The sequence below is a fragment of the Fundulus heteroclitus genome, chromosome 23 (genome assembly GCF_011125445.2).
Source record: "Fundulus heteroclitus isolate FHET01 chromosome 23, MU-UCD_Fhet_4.1, whole genome shotgun sequence".
Classification (NCBI taxonomy): Eukaryota; Metazoa; Chordata; class Actinopteri; order Cyprinodontiformes; family Fundulidae; genus Fundulus; species Fundulus heteroclitus.
The window spans coordinates 4722533-4746945 of NC_046383.1; the positions used below are offsets into that span (position 1 = coordinate 4722533).

General features: G+C 39.8%; 2 protein-coding genes across 2 annotated transcripts; both read left to right on the top strand.

The window, feature by feature from the left end:
- Window positions 1-191: 191 nt before the first annotated feature.
- On the top strand, window positions 192-10646 carry tspan7 (tetraspanin 7). Its single transcript, XM_036127329.1, has 9 exons — window positions 192-305; window positions 440-540; window positions 5041-5229; window positions 5307-5381; window positions 5998-6093; window positions 6183-6335; window positions 6408-6491; window positions 9896-9980; window positions 10084-10646. The coding sequence occupies exons 2-8, from the start codon at window positions 454-456 to the stop codon at window positions 9962-9964; spliced, it is 753 nt and encodes a 250-aa protein (XP_035983222.1). The 5' UTR covers window positions 192-305; window positions 440-453; the 3' UTR covers window positions 9965-9980; window positions 10084-10646.
- Window positions 10647-15096: 4450 nt separating this feature from the next.
- mid1ip1l (MID1 interacting protein 1, like) lies at window positions 15097-16603 on the top strand. The gene is made up of 2 exons (XM_012861826.3): window positions 15097-15231; window positions 15480-16603. Exon 2 carries the CDS (start codon window positions 15537-15539, stop codon window positions 16032-16034), a length of 498 nt encoding a protein of 165 aa, XP_012717280.1. The 5' UTR covers window positions 15097-15231; window positions 15480-15536; the 3' UTR covers window positions 16035-16603.
- Window positions 16604-24413: the final 7810 nt, after the last annotated feature.

The following is a 24413-nucleotide window of genomic DNA, read 5'->3' on the forward strand; positions in this document are numbered from 1 at the left end:
ATGCTGTGAATAGTGCAAAAAATCTACTGATTACACGTTTCATTTTTATTTCTTTCCATTGTGTTTTTTTAAATAAACTAATTAAATGAGATGCACCTGTACCAATAAGGTAGGGAGTCCTCTGAAGCGAGAGGCTGAGGTTTTAACTCAGCCTGGTGCTAACAAACGTGCCAGAAAAGCCTCCTTCACTCGGTGCTTTTATTTTGGCAGCCACTTCCTGTTTAGTGTGCTTATAGTCGGGTTGATACTGTTAGCTTCACGTGGCCGGGAGACGCTGCGTGTCCCTTCAGGAAAGTGTTTCTCGGGTTCGTGACGACATTTCCCCTCTCCCCTCAATCCTAAAAGTTTTTTCCTCACCTATCTCGGGATCGGGACGCAGAGAAGGCAACTTAATACCTCCCCCCACAGATACACTTTCTCCTTGTCTCTTATTCTCCAGCACCAAACTCCAGGATGTCGCCTCCGTCTCGGCGGCTTCAGACGAAGCCCGTGATTACCTGCCTGAAGACTTTTCTCATCTCCTACAGCCTTATTTTCTGGGTGAGTCGCCGGATGAGTCGCTAATGCCCCCCCCCCCTCTCTCACATCATGGTGGGTGCGAATAAAAGAGCAACGACGACGCTCAAAGCGGCCTCCGAGGCAGCCGGGTGGAAAATCACTGCTGGAGCTGAATGCGTTCAGTGACGTTTGTTGGGAACGCGACCGTTTGAAAACGCTCGAGCTCGCGCTATCAACGGTTAGCCGTTAACAACCAACGGAAGCTAACTGCCCACCGGGGGGGTTTCAACTCCCCGTCCCTCACAATGCAGCTCAAATGCTCGGTTAATTCGCAAAGCAGCCATAAAAAACATATAATCGATGGACTAAAGGCGCAGAGGTCACCTGGTTACGCGTCAATGCTTCAGCTAACAACGAAAACCCGTGTGTTTTGCTCAGCTGCACAGAAAACTAAAATATTATTGTCTCAATATTTGCATTAAGTATAAACCTGCGGCTTTTTAATATGAACGCGTTGCAGGGGAAAAAGTCCTAAACTTTTACATAAAGTCTTAACGTCTAAAGCTTGCTATCGGCTAACCAATTAGCTCATTTAAAGTATTGTTGTAAAATAAAATTGGACATTCCTCTCCCCCAAGTCGGCCATTGAATTATTAGAGCATTTATAAATATGCAAAATTGCCTTTAATGGGGGGATGGATCTTTTCCTTTTTTTTAAAAAAATAAATACATTGTGTTATTTCTATTTAAAGCATTTGGTTTCATTAAATCATTCTTTCTTGTGTCCTTCCTTTCCTTTTATCCCTTTCCCCCTTTTCTTTATGGTTTCCTTTCTTGTGTCCTCCCTTGTTTCCTGCTTTGTCGTTCTTTCCATTTTTAAAGATTACCATAACAGACAAAAAACTGGTCAGGAGTTTCTATGTGTGTTCGGAAGTTAGAAATGCTTCTAACAAACCTATAATTCTTGTTTGTTTAGCCTTTTTTCAGAAAATATGCATCAATTTAGTTAAACAAAAATTAGTACTTTTCATTTGAGTTGAAACCAAATGTTCAAATGCTGTGGAGGGCAAAAAAACAGCATGTTTTAAACTATCACATTAGTTGTTTTTAAAAAAGGAACTAAAAAACAATTGACTTGTTTAGAATAAATTCAATCAAAGGTGAGTTTTGCTTATTTGGGGGGCCTGAATTTTTAAAAATGTCATTATAGCAACTAGCAAAACAGGCGAAGATGTTTTTTTTTTTTTTTTTTTTTAGGTAAAATCTAAATTCAAGCTTTCATTGATTAGTTAAAATTGGATTCTCCAACAGAATAATTGGTAATTTAAGTGTTGCATTAATCTTAAAATATTTTGCGAGATGCCCTCAATAAAGCCTTTAAGTAACTGATTATCAGTTATTTTAGTAGCTTACCAAAATAATTAAAAGACAATCTTGCTTTTTGTTTTCCTGGGTAACAAAGTGTAAACAGATGAGAGTTTGCGTTGGGGATGGAGAGATGGGCAGAAGAACATAGTTTTACAACAACAGCTGCAGAGTTTTATGATCTAAGGAAATAACTTGTGCTTGACATGTTTTCTAAGCTATCTGATTATTTGGTCACATATTAGTTGGCCTAAAATGTCAAGAGTATGGGATAATGTCAGGGTAAGGGATTAGATAACTCTGAGCGTCAGAGATAGGAGCTTCTCTATCTGTCAGGGCCTCGAAGTTCAGCTGCAGATTATTTGTTTTGTTGAAACATCTTAAAGCGTTTTTGTGTCTGATTAGCACAAGTGTCAAAGGTTGATTAATGCCTAGAGTATTTGCAAACCATGAAGATCGGGTAGGTGTGCGTCTTCCTTCTTTAGGGTCTGAACTAATTCAGTGCGCCCGTGTGGTAAAGACTCCTGAACCAGAATCGTCTTGTGTACAAGTAGAGGAAAAAATCAACCAGTCGAGCTTTAAAGATCTGTCCAAGAGGAGAAGCTTTTAGCTCTGTGTCGTTTACTCAAGCTCATTACAGAAGACAGCTCCTGTTTTCATTGTGGCCCCTGAATAAACACTTTAGTTGGAACTTGGAAACAGAATTTTTAAATGTAGGAAAATCGGCTCTCCAAGTACAGGAAGCTTGTCCCGTTCTCAAAACACAAAGATGGCGTTGCCATGATTTGGCCGTTTTCCTTCCCCAGGACAGCAACGCTTCCAGTAGGGCTGGACGATAATTCAATAACGATATATATCAGCCGATAGACGTGTATCAATGAAAGGAAAAAGGGTCAATAAAATATTCAATAGAATAAAAGTTTTACTTCCTTATGCATTTTAGCCATGTAGATTAATAATACAGTGATTTACATCCTCCCAACCAATCACAAACGCAGACCCAGGAACCAGGCCCCGCCCCCTTTAGAGTTCAGAGAGCATGGGTTCTTTGTTTTTAAAAAAAGACTTGCGGTTTTGGTAAAACGTTGGTTGACTTAAAGGATGATTTTAAAATCGGTGTTTTTTTTTATTCTGTATCTAAAAATAAGTTGCTAAGCAACAGCATAAAACGGCCAGGGCTGCACTTAAAATATGTTTTGAATTTGTTGATAACTATCGATCAATATGATTTCTATTTTATCAATATGCTTTTTTATATATATATATATATATATATATATATATATATATATATATATATATATATATATATATATATAGATATATAGATATATATATATATATATATATATATATATATAATTTTTTTTTTTTTTTTTTTTTTTTTTTTTATTTTTTTTATTTAAACAAAAAAAATTAGTCCAGCCCTAGCTTCCATTTAGTCACATTAACTTTGAAATTACTGTGACATTTTAGAGAGACATAACTGGTTTACTTGTAAAAAGAGAAATAAATTGAGAGCATAAACAAGTGTTGGGTCACTGGAAGATTGGCTCCTTCCTCTTTATGTTGAATAATGATGTTAACTTTGCAGGTCTTTATGTTTTTAACAAAAAAAAATGCTAAAGATTGGTACCGTTTGCTAAAAGGAAGCTGAAGTAGGTATAAACCTGAATATTTTCTCTTTTTATTGTCCAGTTGGGTTGGTTTGAATACATTATGGCCACACTGACTTTTCTGTGTTTGTGTAGACAGAATAAAACCAGCCTGGTCTTTAGAGGAAGATAGGCGCTTGTTTTTGTGGCCAGTGTTGATCTTTGTGCCGCTCAAACGACCAGCTGCTGCTGACTGCGTTCAGCTCTACGCTTTTTTATCTGCTCCTTTTATTGCTGCCGGCTGTTTTTAAGCTGTCCCTGCTCCCAACGATGGCTCCTCGCTTTAACGATGAAAACACTGAGACGGCCGAACCGCAGGCCGAGGCTAGAGCCGTTCCCAGGTGTGTTCCTGACCGTCTCACAGGTGGACAAATCAGGCACAGCTTGGTGTGCAGGTGACCTCATCCTGGTTGTGTCCTATCTGAGAAATACGACCTTCCCTCTTTCTCCTCAGCGTTTGTTCCCGTGGGAACGGCGTAGACCTGCCAGAGGAAATCGATGGTGGAAATGGTTTTTATTTTCTTCATCCTGGATCCTGTGCTTTCCGGGTCGATAAAAGGATCCCAGATATTCCTGTCAGATTAGATCAACGTCACAGAACCCTCAGAGTAAACAACCAATTAAATCAAGTTCTGCTTGTTGCTCGAAGCGAAATTGATGCTTTGCATGATGGGAGAAATCAACCTTGGTGGTCTGAGGTTAATCACACAGCTGTTCTGACTCGGCTCAATATTAATAGAAATACTTATAAAGTTTCCCTTTTTGTCTTCTGATTATTTTATTCGGAGCTTTGCAATGAAATTGCGCTCAGACGTACGCTGTGAAGTCTGCTCTGTATAAAGCCTGAAACCTATAGAAATGTAAGCTTTTCAGAAATCCTTTCACCCAAAAGTACTATTATTTTTGTGTAGTGTAGTCACTTCATCTGTGAGCAGAGTGGTGGTTTTTAATCAGTAGATTTAATTTTTTGCTTCGATTCACTCCAAACCTGAAAGAGCAGAACATAAACATGTTGAATAGAGGTGCATATCCTGCTGGTTAAATACCAAAAATATTTTCCCTTATTGACTAAATGCCTTAAAATGAACCAGAACTTCGGCCTATAAACGTCAACCAGCAGGAAGTTCTTTGAACTTTTTGAGTGTAAAAAAAAAAATTAAGATTGGGGATCAGCTATTTAAATTCCTTCATTATCAGGTTTTTTTTTTTTTTTTTTTTTTTTTTTTGTGTTATAATCCCTGGAGGAGGGGGGGGGGGGGATCTGAGTGTTCAGCTCAAAGAGAATTTGAAATCTGTGTTTACCAGGAAGTCTTGATCAGAGCATTTCTACAGAAAAATAAATGCTGGAAGCTGTAAATATTCTTTTGTTAAAGAGACTCAGTTAATAATTTCTTTAATTTTACTTGGACTCTGAACCCAGATCCTGAATATTTTACACAAATTTAGCACCAAGATGCCAAACTTGGCCCCGTTTCTGGTAACCGCTGTTTCACAGCCCTTAAAACTTTTGTGGTCTGCTTAGTTCACAGGGGTGATCCTGCTGGCTGTGGGGGTCTGGGGGAAGGTCAGCCTGGAGGCCTACTTCTCCCTCATCTCTGAGGAGAGCACCAACGCGCCGTACGTCCTGATCGGGACCGGATCCATCATCGTTATTTTCGGGCTGTTTGGCTGCTTTGCTACATGCAGAGGAAGCCCGTGGATGCTCAAACTGGTGAGTGAGGAAGCAGACAAGCATTGCCGTCTCAGCGCTCTGCTCGGGCGTTAACGCTCTTTTCCTCTGGTTTTCAGTACGCCATGTTTCTGACCTTGGTCTTCCTGGCTGAGCTTGTGGCAGGAATTTCAGGTTTCGTCTTCAGGCATGAGGTAAAGCACGAAAACGTGATTTAATTACAATTTACAATTCTTTAAGATCTCATTTTTGGAAAATCTGGATTTTATTTTGCCATTACACTCATTGGTTTTCCATGAAGAGAACAGCATGTGATGCTGAATATATGTTTAGGCAAAATTATTGTCAAAATATTAAGTGGAAACTTTTTTTTACCATAATATGAGGTACTTCATTTACTTATTTACTTCTTTTTTTTTTACTTAGTTTGAAGTTCACAAGTGCAGTGAAGCCTGTTCTCAGCTCAATGTGTAATACCACTAGCAGCAAATGTTTTGTTATATTTTCATTGTTTATAATGGCACGGCTACCATCTTCATGTTTTGCATGTTTCACAGCTTGTTTTTAGTTGCACTTTGAATTCAGGTCAACTCCCTGACGAAATGCTTGACATAAAAAGCAAAGGTTTTAAAATAATTTCTTTAATTTCATTTTATGAAACAAAAAGGAGGAAAAATCGATTAATCGGATTTGGTATGATAAAATCTGAGATTTATTTTTTAAATCCATATCGCCCAGCCCTAATTTCCTATGAAATCCTGAATTTTCAGCTGTGAAAATCCTGAATTTTCTTCCATTTAACTCCATCAGATCAAGGATAAAATCGGCGACGCTTACAGCAGTGCAGTGTTGTCGTACAACGCCACAGACAGCAGGAGCGCTGCAGTCGACACCCTCCAGAGGAAGGTTAGTGCTGCGTCACGTGTTTAAAAAAAAAAATTAAAAATTATGATCAGTTTCTGTTGTATAAAGTTATTTTTCTGCTTTTCTTCCAGCTGCATTGCTGTGGCAAGAATAATTTCACTGACTGGAGTCAGACCGGTTACTTTCGAGAGAACGGGATCCCTGCCAGCTGCTGTAAAAGCGACAAGTGTTCCCCGGAGAGCCTGAAAGACCTGGACAAGGCTAAGACAGAAGTTTACACGGCGGTGAGTCGGGACAGCCTGGCGACGCTTTAATGTTCGATGGAAGCTTTACGTTGTTTGTTTTCTTTCTGTTAGGGCTGTTTTTCTCTGGTGACCAACGCGATGGAAGCCAACCTAGGAGTTATTGCTGGGGTCTCTTTTGGGATCGCTTTCTTCCAGGTATGTTTAATCTCCTTAATAAACAATATGACTTTTTTTTTTTTTTTTTTACTGATGTGGGAACCATCTTCCTTTCAGTCTTCCTTAACTAACCGTAGCAAGTAGGTCTGGACGATGTATCGAGATTTTAAAAAAGAGATAAGATGAGACTATATCAATTACATCAATAGGCTACATTGTGTTGTAATTATACTTTTATGCATTATAGCTGTTTATTTTTCAGCTGTTTGTTAAAAAATGTGCCTGAGACATTTTGAGATAAAGCTTTAATTCAGAGATTCGTTTAATAATTTGTGGAGGAAAAAAAAACATTGAGATAAATATCGATATATATATCGGCATTCAGCCTAAAAATATCAGGATATTTTTGGTTCATGTCACCCAGCCCTAATGGCACGGGTCGTTAATGGGATTCACTTTGATCAGTAGCCTTTAAAACTATCAGGTCACGTATAACTTGAATGTTTGGACCTTAAAAACAAACCTCTGCACGCCTCCTGCTGACTAAATCAGAAACTGAAAACATCAAATTACCCGTGGTGGAGTTTTCCCTGTTTTTTTTCTCAGACCTTCTTATCATTGGACGTCTCCTGTGGAAACCTCTGTAGTTTTGTAATTAGCCTCAGAAGCATTTTATTATGACAACTCACTGATTTCCATCACAAACGGCTTTATTTAGACTATTTAAAGGATCACAAGATCAAAAGAAAAGGGAAACGGTAATCAAGTAGTAAAGTTAAGCCTGTTTTTGTCTAAGTGAGACATGTTCTCACCGTTTGGATCGACGTGCCGCTGATCAGTGCTCAAAGTTTACTCTTATTGATTAAGTCGGCTCTAAAGGATTATTTTACTTGTTAAACAACATGTGGAACATGCTGTCCCAAGAAAAATGTTTAAGTTTAAACTTGTTACGTCAAAAACAAAAATTCTGACTCAGTAATGTTGGCTGATGCAGTTAGAGGACATTTAATCACCTTTTTTAGTTTTAATTTTTAGTTTCAGCCAAAAGTTGCTGAATGGCTGTGGCGCTAAAGCCTCGTTCACAGCATAGCGCCCCCCTGAGGAGGGATTTAAAGTTTTACCTCAAACCTGATGATGTTCAGTGATTTCTGCTTCAGTTCTGACCCGCGTTGTTACTGTTTTAATTTAACCTCCCGTAACTTTTTATTTTAATCTACCTAAGACATTTATCGCGTGCATTTTCACTTTAGGGCTCCTGAATGTGTTTAGATTGCGTCCCCTGATGCTAAGTTTGTCTTTGTCCTGCTGCTGTGATCTGGAGAAACGGGTCTCTGCCACAGCTGAGCCCAGAAAGCTGTTTTAAAATGAGAAATCAGACCAACATTTCACTTATCTCACACTTTTTCATAGTCTTTATGGTTCAAATCCCCAAACTGAGGACATTTGAAGGTAGAAAGGGTTTAAAATGGACCGCAGCTACATGGAGGTAGTTGCAGTCGGAGAGTGGAAAAAGCTCCGCTCTGGATTAGTCACTTATCTAAAGATTTAATTCATGACAATTTCACTGCAATTAAGCTCTCAGTATGAATGAACACAGACTTATAAGAATCCACAAATCTTTAATAACTAAAGCCTGACTGCTCCATTCAGTCAAATATCGCTGTAAAATGTTCTACGGGTTAAAAGCTCCTTTCTCGTAAGTCTGCCTTTCCTTTAATACTTTCACTTTATTGAATTTCCTCAGTGTATTTGAATGATGCTGATGTTCAGCAGGAGTGGCTGGGCTTAGAACTACTGAACACTTATCGTCTAATTTAAAGTCAACAGAATATGAACTGGAAGCTGTAAAAACCAGGAGTTCACTAAAATAAAATGCTGAGGATGGTAAGAAATGCTTTATCGTCCCTCAGCTCCAGCTTTAGTCCCAGCCTGTTTGTTTTTTTTCAGGTGGGCTTGAACTTGTTTGTGTGATTTGGTCCTGGTACCTACAGGGGGAAGTAAATCTACTCGAGAAAACCGCCCTGGTTGCTGAAAAGGTTCCTGGAGCAGCAGCAGCGCTCCATTAATGTGCAGAAACATGGGCTGTGCCACCAGAACGCAGCTTTTAGTTGAAGGTTTAACTCCTCCAGCCTGATGCTGGACGACTTCATCAGCTTTAACAACGTTAAGCTCTTATTTGGGTTACGCATCAGAGCTTTAAGGTGTGTTATACTCTGTGGGCGACCCCATAGAAGCGCTTTAGACATTAATACTTGATACGGAGGTAGTTGCAGTATTCACAAAACAAGCAGAAATGCAGTAAAAAGAGAGAAAACGGTTGACGTGACACTTACAGTGTTGTCTATTGAAGAACAGTAGATGTGTTTATGGCGGCTAGAGATGTAGGAGACGGTATGTTTACCCGTTGTACACAGAAAGACGTGAAGATTGGGGAGACGGCCTGTCTGTGAAGCCCATGTAGCTCTTTAATTAAAGATTTAAAAAAAAAAAAACGTTGCCTTACTAAATAAAAGCTGAAGGCGTCGTTGTTTTACACTTTATTTACGCTGCTGGCGATGGAAACAGAAACCTAAAATCTTGTTTGCACCCACAGGCTTGGCCAATGAACTCGTTGGAGAGGCTGCCGGTATTTTGCGTATGATGTTTCAGTCACAGAATAAACGGTAACAACAGAGCGTTTAACAAAACTGAGCCGCCTGAAACCTCCGGGCCATTTTACGGCGGTGCAGGTAAACTTGTTAAGCGGCTTTGACTCTCCCCATCTTCAGCGAGTATAAAGTTAGCTTTAATAGGAAGAACACACTGTTCACCTCTGAATGCCTAAAAAAACAGGGTTTGGAGTGGTCTAGTCAAAGACCAATGATTAAACCCCCTCCAATGTGGCTCTAATAGCCAGTTATTAGGTTTAGAGCTTCATTATTCTTCCACGCTGGATCGGCTTGGTTTGGGAAGCAAATCAACATTTGAAAACCTTTAAATGTCGGTTTATCTTTGATTTAATCAAATTAGTTTGAACTGAAACGTCTGAGCGAAGTAATCAAACGCAGAAATCCTCTGGACAGGAGGACGGGATGTTTTCACAGCCTGAACTAAGCAAGATAAAACATCTGATGGCGGCGGTGAGAAATGTAAAAGGCAGCAAACGGACACCAAGTGATGCTACAAAGTGACAAAAGGGGAGATTCTAGTAAAAATAACTAAAGCGCTTCTGCTCCTTCGCACAGAATAATTAGGTCAGCACAGTAGCGGCGCTATCAGTCGACTATAAAGTTCATAATCAGCCATCGGGTTGTAAATTCGCAGCAGGAGGGTTAAAGTTGAGTGTTGCGCAGGCAGCAGGTTTTATTAACTTTGTAATTATTTATCCGAAGCGTCACCTTTGTTATAGTTTTCTGTATTCTGCGGCTTAATGCTGGGTTTGACGGCTCCTCTGATCCCCTCAGGTCATCGGGATCTTCCTGGCCTGCTGCTTGTCTCGCTACATAACCAACAACCAGTACGAGATGGTCTAACGCTCCCCCTCCACAGGTAAGGCTCGGACTGGCTTCAGCCTGCGCTCCACCACTTTACCCTCGTTTTTTTTTTTTAAGCATTCATTTTATTTCACCTTTTTGTCCTCTTTGTTTTGCAGGTGGCTGTGGGTCAGGTCCAAACCGAGCTCAGATTTTAATGTTATGTGTGTGTTGGTGTCATTTTAGGGAGCAAAATCGACAGGTTTTGCTTTTACCGTCTCACTGGGCAGAAAGTGAACGCGTTAAAGGGGCGACATCTGCGGTGCTGTTTGACCAAAACCAAAAGGGACCTAAACATATTAAAGATTTGTTACTCATTGGTTTAAATAAAAAAAAAAAAAAAGGGAGTTTCTTTAAGTTTAGCTGTTATTATGTAGTTAGGTTTTCCTTTAAGTTGTCCATATTTGTGTTTCCAGTCCTGCAGCTGCCTTATCTGTCGTTAATAAGCTTGATGTAGCACCACTTGTGTCTTTACATGTGAAAGTGACCGGGGGGGGGGGGGGGGGCAGAGAGCTGGATGATGTCACTGCTCTGTGATGATGTTACGTAAACCAGCCTTAAACGGTCTGTGGGCCAGTACCGTTGAAAGCCAATTATGTGCCGACTCCAGCGTCTCAGACCACTCCGTTTTACTGCCTTCAGTGTTCGTGTCTTTCTTTGGATGCATGTGGAAGAAATAAAAATAATAAAAAATAAAAATAAAGATGAACTCTTGTATCTTTGACGGCGTCTGGTCTCAGAATGTGTCTGTTTCACAGTTTGCTCCTGGAAAAAAGGAGACAAAGGAAAAACAGTCAGAGCCTCGTTCATCAAAAATACCAACTGAACAACTTAGTTTCTCTACTGTAAAGTTTAATGTTTATTAGAGTTGGCTTAATAACTGCATTTAAAATATAACATTGTTGTATAAGATGGCTGATAAGGGCTTGGCTTTAAAAAACGCAACTAAGAAATTAGTCTTTTGAAGGATTTCATGCAAAATGTGATTTTTTTTTTTTTTTTTTTTTTTTTTTTTTTTTTTTTCAGGTCTCCAGAGGTAATGAAAAAGAAGAATATTTTATCCACTTTCTGATAGATTTAAAAAGTTAAACTGAATGTTTCTGGTTAAATTAGTTTTTACACTGCAAAAACTGAACTAAAATAAGTAATACTCTCTTAAAATAAGTGTATTTGTCCTTGATCTGAGCAGGTAAATAAGATCTGCCAATGGAATAAGATTTCTGCACTTAAAAAGGGAACAACTCCTCTCCATCTTATTTCAAGTGCAGGATGTCTAAGTATCTTATTTTAGGGGTCAAAATACTCATCCCATTGGCAGAAAATATTATTTACCTGCTCAAATCAAGGATTTGATTCTACTTATGTTAAGATCCGTTTTTGCAGTGCACTGATTTTATTTTTAAACAGCCCTTATTTGGTATCCTCACACCACAGCTTGAGTTTAGCGTTTTATCAGTATTTGGAGCTTCTGTAGGAATGCAGGATAAATATAGGCTCAAAAATAAATAAACAGGCATTTTAATTCTGCTTTTTCTCGTTTTCCAGTTGAACCTATGGCTCCTCAGTTGAGCATCTTCAATAGAGGTTCATTTGAAGAGAAGGATTTTCAGCTGCTTAATAAAAAGCTTTCCCACACGGCAGCATAAAACTCCTTTAAACATCTTTTTTTGAGAAGAGGCAAACATTTCTTTAAATAATCAAACTGGGTTCAGAAATAAAAAAGCTGCCCTTTTACCACCCAGACCAATTAGAAGCTGCGGCCATTAATAAACAGGCAAGGTTTTATGCACAAAAATGCCCAGAGTGCTTGTTTTTAAAAGATAAGGTGTCAAAGGCTTGTTTTATAAATACTAAATTATCTGTTAAAGCAAATCCTGGGAAAAAATGTTCATGAACGAAAACAAGCTGTTACAATTTCACACGTTTACAGCAAGAGTCATTGACAAAATGATACTCAACCAACAAATTCAGATAATTGTAAATATGTATGTGAAAGTAGAAATTTTTATTTTTTTAAATCTCGGTTTTCCTTAAATGTTTAATGTTTATCCAAAGGTTAGACAGACACAATCTGACAATGAACAGCCTTCGCATCCTCTCCCCCACAAAATGATAATTACCACTACTATAAAATATATACATGTGTTTAAATGCATTAATAAATAAGAGAAAATAAATAAAGGAAGTCACAGCCATACAGGAGTGTTACAGTAATGATGCATCAGAAACATGATGTACCAGATTCCATGTTGAAAATACTGCCAGCTCAGAAAACCCTCTGCAGCCGTCAGATGGTGAGAAAATATGACTCCTGGGAACATTTGATCCAGATTTTATCCGGAAAAAACTTTTTGACGGGATTCATGACCTTTTTCCCATGGAATGAGGGAGAAGCCCCCAGCCTGTTTTTCCTGTCCTGTCTAAGCGTCTCGGTACCTTGGAGATTTCCCTCTGCCTTCATGTTGGCATAATAAACAGGAGCAGAACCGTCAGGGTGGGTGTGCATTGGCAGAAATGTGTGAAACTGTAGTGTTGCATAATTAAGTGTGTTATGCTGTGTGAAAGCAGAATTGTTAAAACGTTAAACGTTGCCTTGCAGCAAGAAGGTCCTGGATTTGAATCCCGGCCTCGGGTCTTTCTGCATAGTTTGCATGTTCTCCCTGTGTAAGCGTGGGTTCTCTCTGGGTACTCTGCCTTCCTCCCTCAGTCCACAAGCAAGACCGTTAATTGGTTAATTGGTTAATTGGTCTCTGGATTACCCTTAGATGTGTGTGTGTTAGTCCTGTGTGTCTCTGTGTTGGACTGGCGACCCCGCCTCTCATCCAATGACCACTGGAGATGGACATCAGCCCCTCGTGACGTGGCAAGGATAGATGATGAGTGGATTTATATTCCAGTGTATCGCTTTTAATGTTTTTGTCAAATATATATATATATATATATATATATATATATATATATATATATATATATATATACCGTTCACACTGAGGCTGGTTCTGCTGGAGGTTTTTCATTCTCGTTAAAGGTGGGTTTTCCTCTCCACTGTCGCTTCATGCTTGCTCATTATGAGGGATTGCTGCAAAGCCATCAACAATGCAGTCGACTCTCCCTGTGGCTCTACGTTCTTTCAGGAGGAGTGAATGCTGCTTAGTCAAGACTTGATGCAATCTGCAGGGTTTCCTTAAAGAGGAAACCTTTCGACCAATCTGTCTGTATAATCTGATTTAATTTGACTTTGTAAAGTGCTTTGAGATGACATGTATCATGAATTGGTGCCATTTAAATAAAATTGAGTTGAATGAATATATGTTATGTATTCTGACAACATTTTAATTTTGTTTTTTTATACACAAAATAAGGGAACCTGCCAACCTGTGTTTCCTAGTCTGTTAACTATAAGCTAAACGCTTTAGAGATGCTTGAATGCTGGCAAAGCAAACTTAGTCATAGATTCATGTAGCTGAACGTGCAGAAACTCAAGAGTTTGAGGCTATTTGCAAGAAGAAAAAAAAACTGCCTGAAGGCCCAAGCACTATTGTGCAGATAAAGTTGCCTTATTTAACTGTGTTTAAGCTGACTTTTATTAAAGAAAACATATTCAGCTTCTTCTAAGTGTATTTGAATATCACTAAAAATCAAAACACACAAACATTCTGTCTCAGAAAATAATTACATAGTAGCGTTAAAACTCCACTCTTCCTCCAGATTCTGGCACCTTAGTTTTCACAGGAAATTCAAAATGTTACTTTCACCTGAAAGACCAGGCGTGTCCAAAGTGCGGCCCGGGGGCCTTTTGTGGCCCTTGGGTTGACTGTGTGTGCCGCCCCCCCCCCCCCCAACTACATTTCATTAAAGACCAGCACAATGGCTGATGCAGATTGAAACTTTTTATTTTCAACTAGGGAAAAATTATTAAAGAAGGTTAAGATCATACAAGTGAAAATGTTAGGTACAACTCAAGGTATTCATCTTTTAATAACCAGACTTCTTACATTTTCTTTAATGTCATAGTAAATAGGACTACATCTCGCCGGGATCTTTAAATCAAATGTAGAACGTGGTGCGCTAAAATCCGTCTTGAATTGATTTGTTAAAATTAACTAAATACAGCAAGTCTTTTCAAAAGGAATTCTGACCCAAGTCCTGTTCTTATCTTGCTAGACCAAAAAGAATGCTGTTAGTTTTCAACTGAGCCTAAAAAAAATGCAAACTGGGTGAATATCTTTTAATACAGCAAATGAACAAACCTGTTTTAAACTTTAGAACTACAGTGATTTACACGTCCCTTTTACTACAGAAAATCGGACTAATTTGTTTAATTTAAATGATCATGTATTGTACAGTAGGTAAGAAAAAAGAAACCACAATATATACATTTCTTTGTTATTTTTAAATTTTGTTCGTTTTTTGGCTTTTGAGTATTTCTGACCTGATAATGTCGGCCCTCAAGCCGAAAAGTTTGGACACCCCTGGATTAAACTCACCTGAGTTGTGCCTGCTGGCAAATCTGACCAGTTTCAGTCTCAAACCTTCAGGTAAGACCAACATTTCCCTCAGCTGATTGGGTTTATATATATATATATATATATATATATATATATATATATATATATATATATATATATATATATATATATATATATATATATATATATGATGTCTAACCTGTTAATGGGTGACATTTAATGACCCTATAAGCGCAGTTCATGTGAGGTGAAGTGGTGACACTCAGCCAGCAGGGGGCAGCGTTGCGCAACGACGCGGATGCGGAGAGAAGAAAATGGGTGAAAACCAGAAAAACAATGCCGAGCCTGAATTAAACGGATTAATCCCAAAACTCTCAGGGTTTCCCGGTGGCCTAGCCGGGCAGACCGGTATTATTCCGGCTGCCCTCAGGCTGAAACGGCCTGGCAGCGCAGAGACGTATCCAGGCTGCAGGAAACGGCAGCCAAGCCCTGAGCAAACACGCCTGACTGACGGCTCTAATCGCCTCTCTGATTGGTCAGCCGCGGATCAGAAGCTGCGGGGCTCCGCCCACATTCCTCCTGCGCTCCAATGGCCTCCGCGGGGAAGTGAAACGGGGCGGACTTTTGATTTGTTTTATTTTTTTCAGCCGGTGTTCCGGGTATAAAACCGGGGCTAAAGCGTCCAGACAGCCGAGGAAACCTTCATCTTTCCTTCCCGGCGGTGTTTGTCCGGTTCCTGGCGAGACTTGCTACCAAAACGGCCATCAAAGATCATTCTCAGGGTTTCTGCAGCTTCAGGTCAGTCTGCTTCCTCTTTATTCCCGGCTTAACAGCCTTATTATTTATGGGGGAAATGAGTCAAGGTCATGAGGGAGTTTTACAGGAATATTCAATGATTTTTTTAAAAAAGATATGGGGATGAGTCTTTTTATTTCCCGAGTATAAAGCTTGATGTTATCTAAGCTGTGTTTTTGTATGTGAAGTTTTTGCTCAGGTCTCCACTGCTGTACATGTCCTGATTGTAATCACGCCTTTTCTCTCTGCAGGTCAGTCCCTATTAAACCACTCTGCAGCTAAAGCCTTACTTACCTAAAGCCCTCATTATGATGCAAATCAGCAACGACCCGGCCAGCAACAAGCACTCCCTCCTCAACGTCATGCACCGCTTCATCGCAGCCGCCAACAACATGGACGAGACCATCATGGTGCCCAGCCTGCTCCGAGACGTCCCGCTGGAGGAGCAGGCCAACAACAACAACAACGACGACGAGGAGGAGGCCCAGGTCGCCAGCAACAAGCAGAGGGACATGTACGAGCACTACCTGCTCCTCAAGTCCATCAAGAACGACATGGAGTGGGGCCTGCTGAAGCGGGAGATGAGCAGCGGGGCCAGCTTCCTGGAGATCGCCGTGAAGCAGGAGGAGCAGCAGCAGCCCCCGGTGAAGGGGGAGCTGCCCGTGGAGGACAACGCGGACCTGGAGCATCAGTTTCATTATCACCTCAGGGGACTGTTTGGCGTGCTGTCCAAGCTCACGCTGCAGGCCGACCACCTCACCAACAGATACAAGAGAGAGATCGGAGGTGGAAACTTCATGAGATAGAAGTGTCTCCATCTCTTTCTCTCTCTCTCTTGCACTGGACTGCTTCAACCTTACCCCCTTTTTTTTTATTTTGTAAAAGATCTGATCTGACCAGGGCACTCTCTGTTGCACTCCACCTTCCTTTCACCTGAAGTCGGTGATGCCGGCACAGAGGCGGCCTGCTTGTTCAGAGGCCGGCTCTGTGCTCGGCAGAGGTCTTCTCACTTGTCTCCCCCCCCAGCCAGATGACGCACAGCTCTTATTTCTACAGAACCTTACCCTCTCCATGTTTTCAGGTTCAGACATGTTTGTGAATAAAAAGGTTCCTGCTTGCAGGAGACGTTGAATGCTGGTTGTTCTTCCCCTACCCTTTTTATTTCTCAATCTTTAAAGCTGAGCTGAAGGGCTCTTAACTGTACAAAGTTTTAATTCCTTTCCCACTTGTTGCCTTGGCTTCATACTTTTTTCTACACGTGCCCCGATCAGATCATTGTGACAGTTTTAACAGCTCAATGTTTGTCCTTGTATTTCAAAACCAGTTTTATATTGATGCATAAAATGCATTACAGCTGAATAAATGGTAATGTTTACAATGGTTTCCTTTTCCTTATTGCTGTCTTTTAGTGGGATTTTTACAAGCAAGGGAGACTTTTCCTTCCAAGGACAACGTTCAGTACAGACATCGTTTTAATGAGTGTAATTTCTATTTTAGTTACCATTTTGGTTAAGTAAAAGATTTAAATTTCTTTGTGGAAAAACTGACAATGTAGTGCAAGTATGATGGAAGTTGGAGAGCATTGATTGCAAAGTAGCTTAGGAGTTTAAAGTTTTCAAGCAGTGACATTTATGCCCTCTCATCCAGCAGGTGGGTTAGCATGGAAGGCAGCCATGTTGGATTTTTGAGGGTTGTAGCTGGTGAGGAATGCAGCCTTTCCTGCTTGTGAGTCTTCTAGGGATCTTTTTAGTTTCCCAAAAGATTTGACTTAAAATTAGTCTTGTCTGACTTTGTGTCCTCCAGCAAAGATGGATTTTTTTTTTTTTTTTTTTTTTTTGCCAAAATATCTTTTTCAACCTCTACCTTTTTATGGCTCCTCCAAAAAGCTCACTTAAGGGTCAAATGCTGCAAAAAGAGATGTCTTTATGCAAATTTATCTTTCTGTCTCTGAACATTGACTGATGCAACTTAAAGGTGAGCTTGTCTGCTCCAAAATGCACTGAAGCTTCATCTTCCCATAATAAAACTCAAACCTTTAGGGGGAACATAAGCAACTAGTTTTCTGTGAATATGGCTGCTTTATTCACTCATAGGCTTTATGAAACGCAAAGTACAAACTTCCTGATGCCAGCTGAATCCTGCGGCCATTCCAAAGTCCACTAATCACCTCGGACCCTGGGAATGGGAGCCCTGAATATCTCATAAATGGCTGTAAACGGTTCTGAGCCATCAGAGCAGATAAGATTTGGGTGTCACGAAAAGCACAAGTTCAAACAGGCGTTTCTGCTTGAATACAGTGGAGAGTATGGAGCGGCAAACATTAAATGGCATAAATTACAGTAATGTGAAAGTATTGCTCTTAGAGGTTTCTGTCACACAAGGCTCCAGCTATTAAGTCTTTTTTTTAACCAAATATGATTTAACTGTAATATCAGTTGCACTAGATGTGTACAATAAAGAAAAAAAATCACTTATAATGGAACCTGTTGGACAGCATGAAGTTTGCTACAGGATCTTAAAAAGCACCAGATCATTCAGACTTTTTACAAGCCTGAGTTTCCTGACTGTCTGGCTCATTTAATTAGAAAATCAGCAAAATAAATATTGTCTTTGTCATTGTAACATAACTAGACAGAATCTGAACCCAGAACCCCATCAAAAGCCCTGCAGGCCTCGCCGGCCCCAGTTAAGATCAGAGTTCATGATTCAGTAATAAGAAACCGAGACAGGGCAATAATTGCCTTCGTGACTGTTATCTAACTTTAAATCTTAATATAGTTCACATTTAAAAGTGTATAGATGGATACCTTCATTTATTTTTAACTACTATTTTTAATTCAATTTAACCAGGAAATCCCCTGAGATGAAATCTCTTGTGAGGGATACCAGGAAAGAGGCTCACAGGTGCACTGTACACAAAACCAAATAAACAGGTACAAATAATTAAAATATTACAAAAGTCACTTAAATACAAAACCAAACAAAAACAAGATGAAAGAATAGAGAATAAAATCTCCATAAAATAGTTTAAAAAGTGGTTTTGGAATAGTAATCACACTCTTCAGAGTTTTAAAAAATGTTCGGGGGTTAATACATTTATCTTGAAAACAAGCAGATCTTTTGTTGCTCAACAGGAGAAAGGCCTACAAACAATGCATCAAACGGCGCATTCAAGCCACATCCGTCCATCAGCGCGAAAAGCCCTCCCCTTAGCAACAGCTCCACCAATCCCTGAATCAGGACCGCCACCCCCCCCCTCTTCGTCTCACAGCAGTGATTAAGAGGTTGTGGGATGAAGGGCATCCACAGACCGACTCAGTCCACCGGGCTGCTGCTGCTCCTCCAAAGTGCAGCGAGGACGCCGGGGGGGTCAGAGAGTTCGCGTCTCTAAAACGCTGCTGCTCTCTGTCTCCGCTCACACAATGGGGCTTTGAATCAAAATGGCTGCGTTGGTCAGTGTGCCTCAGCCCACTCCAGCAATCTGGGTCAGCGGCAGTGGTGACAGCTGGCCCCTCAGGGGGAAGCCACAGAGAGGTGGTTTCTTTGTCAGCTTAGCCGGCCAAAGCCGCCGGAAAATAAACCAAACTCATTCACGCAACTTTCATCTATCGAGATCACGGAGAGGACGTAAAACTTCAGGAAACCCGGCCCAGAAATTCAATGGGCTTCACCTGTTTCCCAGAAAATGATGAAAACGCTGAAAAGAGAAGAGCGTTAAAAGGCCAAACGTGCATCGAATGTTGACAGACTGTGGTAAAATGTTGCTGCAAGTAAGAGGAAGTGTCCCTAGCTTGGTAAATCTGTCCCTTACACAGTACGTCCTAAAAGTGAAAGAAAAAAAGAGATTGCACAGTAACAAAATAGCCTTGATATCTTTAAAGCTACATGTGTCCCGAAGCGTTGGTAGGAAAGGCCGATGCCAGAAAAACAGGAAGGGTAAAATAAAAAGCTCCTTGAACTTCATAATAATCCTTCATTAACATCTTGAATTATCCCCCTTTTCTAACAGTTTGCTGCCATTTTCTTGTATTCTTACAGTTTCTTCTTGTATTTTTACAGTTTCAGTTTTTCCCAGGGTCACTTTGGCCACTTTTTCCCTCACAATAAGCTCAATGGTTTATCATTTTAATAAGAAGGATGTTTTTTGTAGATTTTTTTTTATTGTTACACCTCTTTTATTCCTGATTAATCAATCATCCAGGTATTGAAGGACTCCTAAACTGAAGGGCTGAACCATTTTTATGGCTACGTGTAACTAATTTTAGATATCTTCTGACGCTTTGTTCTAAGCAGCTTGACACAGAGTTCCCCTTTCTTTAGCCGACTCTGACAAATATAAAAGAAAACACACGGTTACACAACAGCCGCTGCTCCGGATGCGGCAGGTTTGCGCTCTAAACTCACCGCCATACTCAGGAGCAAAGGCCTTATTTACAGACTTCTTCCACACGGGAACTTACTGTTCACTAGTTTGGTTGCTTTAGCAATACACTTGTATATCTGCCTTTAATATTCTTATTCTTATACAGTATTTGCTTCAGGCAGCATACTGTTTTCTTGCATACATGAGACACATTGTCATTACTATAACTATGCTTTTGAAATTTTAGGGCAATTGAACATAAAATTAACCATTTTTTTTTTCATCTGGTAAAAACTGAACAATAAATCACAGAAGCAACTACACTGGACTTAATTCAACCGTTATATTCTAGTTACGTGCTGAGCATTGTGCCTTCTTTAATGCTACTATTTGGGGAAAATGGTCCTTAAAGCAGCACCGTGTAAGTTTTGACCCAAATATTAGTTGCAATCTACTAAATGATTTTTCAGGTCAATATGTCAAATACAGCGTCTTGAAGCTCCGTGCCAGCTGCCCTTCTCAAAAACTGACCTGTGTAAGTTGATAAAGTCGGATCCGTCGCTGAATGGGTCATGTGACCTAGAGACCCATTCTAGATTACTGCAGCCTGAGCTCAGACTGCTCTGACAACAAATCAAAACAAATGTGACACCTGATCACATATCTTTAGAGGGGTGAATGTAGCCTTTCTTTACAAGTAACTCCATGACTTCTCAATCAGCTGGTCCAAAGTGGTCTGCTATCAGACTCCAAAACACAGAGGGAGACTGTTTATTTTTGCGACAGTGCAGTGTTGCCAGTGGCCTTTAGGGGCGTTAGACCTGAAAGTTACAGGTCTAGCGCCCCTAGTGGCTAAACGTTACACTGTGCAGCTTTAAGCAGAATGGCTGTTCAAACTATACATTTACTCAGCGGTCATAATGACTGCTGAGTTGCTACATTTAATAATCTACGGGGAATTCTGTGTGACCATTTTTCCAAACTGACAGTATGTTTCATTTACCCACCAAAAAAAAAAAAAACGAGTGATTACACATCTTTGTTGCAAAATTTAGAATCACATATCTGACTCGTTTGAGTCAACAGTCGTATCAGTACGCTGTCTTCATTTGTATCCAGTGAAGACAGCGTTTCTGATGTCGGTGGATTAGAAGGGAACAGACACGAATGAAACTCTTGTGAGATGTTGTGTGTTCAGCCTGACTTCCTGCTTGTGTTTGTTTTTTCAATGATTCCCTGAAAGGTAGCCTCACGTTTAAAAAAACAGACAACCAGCATTCTGCTGGGACTCAGCCTCCCACCAACCAGCTCAAAAAATAAAAAAACACACATTATTATTATTATTATTATTATTACACTTGTTAAATAAATCAGTAGGGCTCACTTTGGCACTAAGAAAGTAATTATTTTTGTTACACTGCCAGACTGGACATTAAAAATAAATAACAAAAAAATAAATCTGGAAGAATATCATAGTAAAATAATCATTTTGACAAACACAACATTCATAATCATACTTAACCTTAATAGCCTATCTATTGTGTATATCAAAAATAACCAATTTGTGCTCAGTTTGTTCTTATAATGCCTTTGGGTTGACTGGCTGGTGTGAAACGTATTCATTTCTTCCTTGGCTTAAGACCAACAATACGCAAAGTTTCATATTTACCTTCCTAACATTTTGCATAAGCTTGCTGACAGACGCTGCAAAAACATAACCTCCACCACTTTCTTGGGAGAGGTCATGAAAGTCAATGGGAAATATTAAAATGTGTGTAATAATGTCCCTGAAATCTACAAGTAGTATTAAAAATATTACATTACAACTACAAAGGATGCAAAGAATGGCAACTGGAGTTGGTAATTTCATCAAATGTGAAGTAGCTGCTTTACATCCATCCATCCATCAATTTTTTGACCCGCTTAATCCCTCATTTCCCATCCTGTAATTGGTACGTTTATAATTATCAGTTGTATCACTGTCATCTAAGAAGTTACCTTTGAAATGTTTTAGAGTCATAGGCTCAGGGAACCGGGCTGAGGCAGCCTGCTGCACCAGGAGCAGTCGCAGGTTTTTGCATAAATGTAAAACACTGAGCTGTGGTATTTGAAGCTGATGAGGTGTCCTCCTCACATAGTGAGCTCTTGTAGTAAAGTCCAATGTGCTGAAAACACCAAAGGCTCCAGAGCCTATGCCTGTAAAACTTTTCAAAGAAAACTTCTGAAACTGTTCTTGGCCATGATTAATTTTATATATGATTACTATTAGCATAGTTACAGTAACGGCAATCTCTTTTATGGATGCAAGAAAACAGTATGCTGCCCCAAAGCAAATACACAAATATTAAAACAATAATCATAAAAGCAGATATAAGAGTGTATTGCTAAAGCAAACAAACTAGTGAACAGTACCCTTGTTGATGACGTATGTAAATAAGACCTTTGCTCCTGATTGTGGCGATGAGATGATAGCAGCTCCTGCATGAAGAGCGTCAAATAAAACTCATTGCCATGATCTATTCCAGAAATATGCATCAGGGAGACCCATCAAACTTCCTGCCTGTTCAATGCAAAATCTTTTTACGTTTCTTGCGGAAATCTAAAATCATAACTGAGTAAGGTCCAAAAGACATTTTATTCTTGACTAAAGCAATGCCGCCACCCTGTAAAATTCTGCGTTCTTGTCACATAAGTGACTGCATCCGATCTCAGAATATAAACAAACGGGGCTTTTTTTGTTTCTGTTTTCCAGTAATACTAGGTTTTTTTTGTTTTTATAAATAGAAATTGAAACTCAAATCCTTTTTCTAAATTTCTCTCATACATTTTTGATGCTGAAACAGAGAAACACTGTATTTATAATTTTAAGTTTTTCTATTTTAAAACAAAAATCAAAAAGCCCATTGTGTTTTTGTATTTTAATTCTTGTTTCTAAAAGAATAACAAATTACCAAAAAGGTACGCTGACCTTGTAAGCTTTTCTGGCACAGACCAGACCCTTTTAAATTATCAATAAAGTCGAGGTTGTGGTCATTCCTAACGTTTAATGTCAGCCTGCTTTATCCACTCTAAAACCAGTTGTCATGTCTGCTTATGATCGTCGTCCCATTGGAGCACTATGCTTTGTCCAAATGTTTGATTTGATTCAATTCATTTATCTAGTGTCAATTCAGAACATACATACACATTTTGCCCATTTTTAAATTCACCCAGTATGCATGTGGTGACAGTGGAGAGGAAAACTCCTCTTTAACAGGAAGAAACCTCCAGGAGGACCAGAATCAGGCTTAGTTTCAACGACTATCTGCCACGACTGGTTTGGGGTTAGAAAAGACGGAGCATACACACAACATGGAGCCCTGAGGCACTGATCAAGGAGTACTTTCTTTTTGAAAGAAATGCTGATGGCAGTAGCAGTTCCTTTAGTATTCTCATCCGGGAGAGAAACACAGCATAGCATATAAACTCTGAGTCAGTTTTCCAGTCTAGGAGATGAAAAAAGTAGCTAGTCGCAATAAAATCTCAGTCAATAGATCAGTCTTTAAGGAAGACATGGTCAAATACTGAAAGACACGACCAAGTATATAATTTATAGAAGGAGAACATAAGGACGTTGGCAGCAGTAGCTCCCCTTATGCCTCCCGGCAGGATGGTGTCACGGCTAAAGAGAACAGCAGGCCAGACTATTATAAAGAGAAAAAACAGAAAGAACATAAAATGAAAAGGGTAAATATTGCACAATTGGAGAGTAGTAGGAGAATGTAGCAGAGTGAGAGAAATAGACCCTGATGCCCTCCAGTAGCCTAAGCCTATAGCAGCATAACTATAGAGATAGCTCAGGATAATCTAAGCCAATCTAACTATAAGCTTTGTCAAAAAGGAAAGTTTTAAGCCTAGTCTTAAAAGTGGACAGGGTGTCTGCCTCATGGACTAAAACTGGGAGTTGTAGAATAAAAGAATAAAGGTTCATGACTTGTTCCTGAATCGGCTGTCCCATTTCGGTTCACCGTGCACCAGAGCCAGGATTGGAGTGAAACACTGACACATTCGGGTTTTCCAACAGTACTGTGATCCCAAACACATTTCAGAAAAAAAACCCTGAGGAGGCAAACATGAGACCTCTGGATGAATTTCTGGACTTTGTTAAAAAAAAAAAAACAATAAAAAAACAACAGGATGCGTTCATTGATTGAACTAATTTAAGCAAGTTTTGACTCCATCAAGAAGAACGGTCAGATATCCAGCCAGAAATATGCCGGAAGCGCGTTGGCAGCTGAAAAACTGTGTAGTCAAGGTGTGACTCTCTAAATTACATTTATCATAGAATCAGTAGGTGTGTATTTATCTTTGAGCTTGTATGTGTAGCTTCAAACCTGCGTGGATTAGTGAAAATCCAAAATAAATGAAAATGAGGAGATTACGTGTGGTTTAAAACCTTTTCCTGTGACTGTGCATGTATTAAACCAGTTTATTTGTTTAGCTGAACAATACATATTTTTGAAGCCTTAATGTTTTTGCGACATCAAACAAATCTCAGAGGACTTCAGACAACAAAGTCCACCTGCCGGGTCACGTTCAGACCCGAAACCCCGGCGCAAGGTTCCAGAACATTCTGGATCTGAAAACTGAGAAAGGCCTGTGATCTAAAGAGGAGGAGGGGGGGGGGGCATTTCATCATGCAGCACAGCTCAAGGTTCACTGGGGTTTTCATGCAATAAAATCTTTCCTAATTACATTCGCCGTGCCTTCAAACCAGAAGCCAGACGTTCAGATAATTTTGGAAGCTCTCAGGTGTTGCAACGTGTCTTGGGTTCAGTGTGCG

What these genes read in the sequence shown, in the direction of transcription:
- tspan7 (XM_036127329.1), top strand. Translation starts at nt 454, where the DNA reads ATGTCGCCTCCGTCTCGGCGGCTTCAGACGAAGCCCGTGATTACCTGC. An exon ending in CCTACAGCCTTATTTTCTGG is followed by an intron (nt 541 to 5,040) that starts GTGAGTCGCCGG and finishes TGGTCTGCTTAG; the next exon opens with TTCACAGGGGTGATCCTGCT. An exon ending in AGACAGAAGTTTACACGGCG is followed by an intron (nt 6,336 to 6,407) that starts GTGAGTCGGGAC and finishes TCTTTCTGTTAG; the next exon opens with GGCTGTTTTTCTCTGGTGAC.
- mid1ip1l (XM_012861826.3), top strand. Translation starts at nt 15,537, where the DNA reads ATGATGCAAATCAGCAACGACCCGGCCAGCAACAAGCACTCCCTCCTC.